Here is a 6,253-nt window from a genome sequence, read left to right on the forward strand (position 1 = left end):
GGATTCCTAAAGTAACTCCATGGACAACCCAAGATCCACAAGATTAGTAATTACATATAATTAAACATATGTATCAATCACCAACATCAATTAAAATACTAAGGAATCATATAAAGTACATAACTATGAATTATGATAAGAAATTGGGATTGATCCCTCATACAACACATACAACAAAAAAAGAAATAGGGAGCAATCTCATTATCCAACATATATCTCATGCTCAAAGTGAAACTATTTACTTCTCCCTTACCTAGATGGACACTAGATGATGGGTGTGGAACCCTAAAATGATCGCTAGACGCTTCAAGTTCTTCAGACACAAAAAAAGTGTTAGCGTAAAATATCAAAAGTGTGAACTAACTTTGCTTGACCCCCTTTTATTAAAAAAAAAACTACTTCTTCTCTTATTTCTTTTAAAACATAAAACATAATTAAAATAAAATCATATTGTAAAACATATATTTTCTAAGATACACTCATTAAAGAATTAATTAAAATACATATTTTATCCAAATTCTTACTATAACAAAACAATTTCACAAATTTTTTTTATTAATTAAAAACACTCATAATTATTTTAAAAGTCTCTAAATTATTTCAAAAAACCATTTTGATTAATTACAACATCCTATTGACTATTTTAGAAAACTTAGGGTGTGACACAACTCGACTTAATTTCTTTAAACAAGATATTGAAATTAAGTATTGTAGATAGAAAAACATGATTGGGAGGAAAAATCTCATTAAAAGTGGTTAGCCATTTTTTAATATAGATTACTTTTTGGCAAACTCAATAGTTACTTCATACCAATAATGTATATCATTAATATATATGACAAATAACCAGTAAATATTATTTGTGTTTTAATTAGCGTAATTAAATTTATTAAATGTTAATAAATATGTTTTATGATTAATACACAATTTTTTAATTTAACATATATAATGACATGATTGTACCTATAAAAGAGTAAGAAAAAAGTGGAGACTATCATAGGTTTAGTAGTATTAAGAATAAGATAAAATTAAGATTTTTCTTTTATGTTAAAAATAAATATGTTAGATAGAAAAATTAAGATTTAATTAAAAGGAGAAAAATGTACAAAAATGAAGAATTTGCGTACTTAAAGTCTTTGTATTTTTTTTTTATTCTTTTGAAATCTTTACATTTCATAGTTTCGCAATTTTTAGCGCCAATGAAAATTGTCAATGTTAAAAAATGGAAATAGATTGTTGACAATTTCACAATTAATAAAAAAAATATTACAATTTAGATGCACATGTTTTATAGTCATAACTATTTGAATTTATTGGTGTAAAAATGGGTCCAATCTAGTGGGTCAATCAGACTCATCATAGGTTCAGGTTAAGAAAAAAAGGTACATTGATTTTGATTAAATTTCAACCTATCGCTCACTTACCCTGTGAGCCAAACAAATTCGAACCTAAATAAGTTAGGTTGACTCATATAACCTATTACAATTAAAAAATAAAAATTATATGTATGTTTTATGTATTTATCATTTAAAATTTTGATTGGTATTTTTTATGTATTTGTATTTGAATCAATAATAGATTTGCTTTTCATGATAAAAAAAAAGTATAACTCTTTATTTTATTTATTAAAATAGGAACATGTAATGTTTTTTTTATTTTAAAAAATTGGTGAGTTAACCCACTTAATTCATAAGCCCGTAATAAGTCGAGTTGGATTAAATTTTTCTAATTCTCCAAAAAGTGAGTCAAGCTGGGTTGCCTTGTTCAAATTGCAACTCGTGTAAGTCAAATTGACTCACTTTGACACCTCTATTTAAATTTGAATGCCCATAATTAGAAGACCATTATATTGAGAATAATCAATAAAGATTATTGTGTGTTTAAATAAATTTATTAAATACTAATAAATATGTTTTATAATTTATAGAAAATATTTGAATTTAACATGTATAATGACATGAATATACTTATAAAAGAGCGAGAAAAAAAAAGTTGGAGACTGTCTTGAACTTAATAGTATTAAAGATATAATTTTAAGTAAATATTTATATATTTGAATTTATATTAATGAATTAATTTTAAATTAAAGTAACTTTAGATAATTTTTATATTGAACAATATCTTTTATATTACTAACTTACTTTTAGAATAAAATATTTAAACATATAGCACTTTACTTCAAAATATAATTCAAAACAAAGGTTCAAATTTAATTTATTAATATGATAACTGGTTCAATTTTTAATTGTTTGAATACATATTTATGAAAATGATGTTTAATTAATTGATTGAGTGGAATTTGCTACAAATTTGAATTAAAATATATACATTAGTGTTATTAATTCATAATTTAAATAAAAATATTTACTTATATTATTAGTTTGAATACCCAAATCTTAAAATCGTATTTGTCATAATTATTTAATTATTATAATTATAAATATATATTATGAATTAAAAAATGAATAAATATTTTTATTTTGACATAAAATACATTCATTACATGATCAAATCTTTTGTGTGTGTATATATATACGCATTATTTTTTATCTTTTTACCATTTTTCAAAAATTACTTTTACGACTACAATTATCTAAAAAGACTATAATTATTAACCGCTTAATTTAATTTTATTTATAATTTAAAAAAATATTCGGAGGTAGCGAGTGTATTTTTTACATTAGTATAAATAAAGTGAAAAAAAGTAAGGAACAAAGATAACATATGTAGTATCACATATTACGTGAAAACATTTTATGTTGAAATGATGAATCTGCTAAGTTTATTATCATGAGTATTTTGGATTATTCTATTCCAATAGAATGCGGATCATAATTATTAATATGCTTGATTATGCAAGACTATAGCTAGACCATCGAAGAGGAATTTTCGATGGAGTATATATTTCTTATACGGGGGTGCTCATCTGAGGAAGGTTGTAGACATTCTACTACCTATATACAAAGGAAATTTTCAATATTGCATAATTAGATAAAAAAAAATAATTAAAATAATATAAGATACCGCCTATAAAAGGTATTGATAATTATAAAATTATTTTACGACAACATTTTCTTAAAAACATATACAACATAGTAAAGATAAATATTTCACAATACTACTATAGTTTCATAATATGGGTGATAAAAATAAAATAAAAGAGTTTGAAAAGGCGAAGAAGCGCGTCAATCTTAAGCTTCACCGGCGAGTTGGTTCTTCGTCCACAACAGTTGAATAATGCAATGGTGTGTGGCGTGAGATTGAAGCCAATGTTTAATTAATATTGTGCGTGATTTTCAAGTCCAATAGCAAACTTTATAAGGACCAACCAACTCCCTAGTCATTCTCATCCTTCACATTCTCCTTTAACATTAATCATGGTACGTAAGCCTCTCTCTTCATGGAGTTTGCTTTGCATGCTTCAATATTTACTATGCACCTTCTATGTCTAATCTTCATGCTTTTGTTTAGGCTCTGCCACAACAAGAGACCGTGGAATATCCCAGTTTCAAGCTGGTCATCGTAGGCGATGGAGGAACTGGTTAGTTATCATGCATCCCCTCTCAACTCTCACACACACTTCATTTTTTCCATATAACTTATTACTGGCTTCATGGGTTGGTGGCACAGGGAAAACCACTTTTGTGAAGAGACACATAACTGGGGAGTTTGAGAAGAAATATGAACGTAACAACTCCTTACACCTAATCTTTTACTATCTTAATTACTTTTAAGCATCCCTTCCATTCATTTACGTTTATTTATGTAATTCTGCAATAGCAACCATTGGTGTCGAGGTTCATCCACTAGACTTCCATACCAATTGTGGAAGAATTCGCTTTTACTGCTGGGACACTGCTGGCCAAGAAAAATTTGGTGGTCTTAGAGATGGTTACTAGTAAGTCTAAATAAAGTTGATACAATCTATGCCATCTTAATCTCTATTTTTTATATATTTCCAAGCCTCTACCAATTTCAATTTATTATTAATTGTATAAAAATTATGTTTCTCGCAGTTGTTCAAACATGTTCGTGTATCTATTATAACGTTATGATCTATTTTTAATTACCTAGTAATTTTAATCTTGTTGATGGTTCCTGTAGTTCTGTTCAGTGAAGTTTTTCGTGCTTTATATATACAGTTTTGTTATGCATAATTTCGTTGTTTTCATGATCGTTATTGACAATGTTACATCATACACGGAAATTATGAAGATGAAGTATTTAATGTTAGTCATGTAAAAAAAGAATGGAAGGAAAACGGACTAGCACAAATTTGTATTACTGGTTTATGTCAACTCTCATGGAATAGCCACTTGTTTTTGTATTTGTCTTCCGTGATTTGAGTACATACCCTGGCCCCTATATATATGTATATTTTTTTTCCTTTCTGATATTAGGAGATTCTGAATTGTGTTCTTTCAGTTTGCATATCTTGTTTTCTGGCATGTAACCTTCAGCATGTTCTAAGCGACCCTGTCCAATAGCTGCTTATTTATTTGACTCCATGGCTAACAGAAAATTCCCACATTTGAATTATGTGCAGTATTCATGGACAATGTGCTATCATTATGTTTGATGTAACGGCTCGCTTGACATACAAGAATGTTCCTACATGGCACAGAGATCTCTGTCGGTGAGTTGAGCCTTTTTCTTTCTAAATATTTTTAGCATTTTCTTGCAATGTATTTCTATGCTGAGTACGTGACTCATACTTGTTAATCATAGGGTGTGTGAGAACATTCCCATTGTTCTGTGCGGAAATAAGGTTGATGTGAAGAATAGACAAGTTAAAGCAAAGCAGGTTACATTTCACAGGAAGAAGAATCTGCAGTACTACGAGATATCTGCAAAGAGTAACTACAATTTCGAAAAACCCTTTTTATACCTTGCCAAGAAACTTGCAGGGTACGTAACGAAATGCTTTATTCTTGCTTATTTTTTGTTAATATTCCAATGTCACGAGTGGTAGCAAATTATTGGTCTTGTGATTCCAGGGATCCTGGCCTTCATTTTGTGGAGATGCCTGCACTTGCTCCTCCCGACGTAGTTATTGATCTAGCAACACAACAAATGTAAGGAGTTAGAGTCTATGCGTATATAAGTTTACAAAAAACTTTTTGTTTTTCTATTAAAAAAACTCTTTATTTTAACTAAAAAAATTGTTGAAATTTTTCTAAGCTTCTATCCAAAGTACTTGTATTTTGTTATTTATGTGCTTTTAGCCACATTAAGATGTTCTACCTCACTCTTGTTATTTTTTCTTTAGTTGATTCTATCTTATGTGTTTGTTTTACAGGAATGAACAAGAGCTACTTGTGGCGGCTGCTCAGCCTCTCCCCGATGACGATGATGATACATTTGAATAAACTTCTGAGCTTTCCAGAATTTTCCTGATAAATTTGAATGTTTTCTCCTCTGCTTTTGTTGTTGCATTGTAATATTGGGGGAAGTTTCATCAAATAGAAATACGAGTCAGAGTTGGGATCTGTTTACACAGGCATAAACAGTATGTCCTAGTTGTGTTCCTGCTGTTATTCTTAAAATAATCAATTGACTTCTTGTGTCATTATACTATTGAGTGATATCGCACCGAACAGATTCTCCTTGCTAATTTTTAGAACATGGCCCGCGATGAAAATGAACTGGACCTCATCAATCATATTAACAAAACATTTTCTGTCATGCTCTTTATACACTCTAATCAAAATTTATTAAAAACTATAAAATTAGGAAAGATTATTAAATATGAAGTGAGATCATTAAAAAAAATGTTTCTCAATAAATTTCATCTAATAAAAAAGAGTGTATTAGAGAAATTCTTCTAACATCACAGAATGTCTTATTCTCGTCCACAAATTACCACGCAATGGTTTTATCTCTGTTAACACTTTAATCACCAGTTTTCTTGGGGCAAAGCTACATATTGTAGCCGTAGGAATACTATATATCCCTACCGACAAATTTGAAGTTCTATATATTCAAGTTCATAATAACAACGACGTAGGATTTAATGATTTACAGGTGCCGATCTTTTTGTGTAAGCGTATTAATGTAGTAATAGTGGTTCATGGAATCATGGTTATAGACCTATAAATAAAATTACAATTAACTTTATAGAAACTTTATGGCGTATTTGATTTGAGGACAATGCAGTAAAAAAGGAAAGAAAATTTTGAAATTCTCTGCTGTTCAAATGGGTAAGAGACGATGATGATTCCTCCTCAGGCCTCTTGCAAACGGTTCTGATGTT

At 28.7% G+C, this 6,253-nt stretch overlaps 1 protein-coding gene across 1 annotated transcript; it reads left to right on the top strand.

The window, feature by feature from the left end:
- Positions 1–3,244: 3,244 nt before the first annotated feature.
- Positions 3,245–5,572, top strand: LOC109812112 (GTP-binding nuclear protein Ran-3). Its single transcript, XM_020375986.3, has 8 exons — positions 3,245–3,380; positions 3,472–3,541; positions 3,631–3,687; positions 3,781–3,898; positions 4,547–4,636; positions 4,729–4,908; positions 4,998–5,075; positions 5,300–5,572. Exons 1-8 carry the CDS (start codon positions 3,378–3,380, stop codon positions 5,367–5,369), a joined length of 666 nt encoding a protein of 221 aa, XP_020231575.1. The 5' UTR covers positions 3,245–3,377; the 3' UTR covers positions 5,370–5,572.
- The last annotated feature ends 681 nt before the right edge of the window (positions 5,573–6,253 follow it).

Source organism: Cajanus cajan, chromosome 5 (genome assembly GCF_000230855.2).
Source record: "Cajanus cajan strain Asha chromosome 5, NIPB_CcT2T_4, whole genome shotgun sequence".
Classification (NCBI taxonomy): Eukaryota; Viridiplantae; Streptophyta; class Magnoliopsida; order Fabales; family Fabaceae; genus Cajanus; species Cajanus cajan.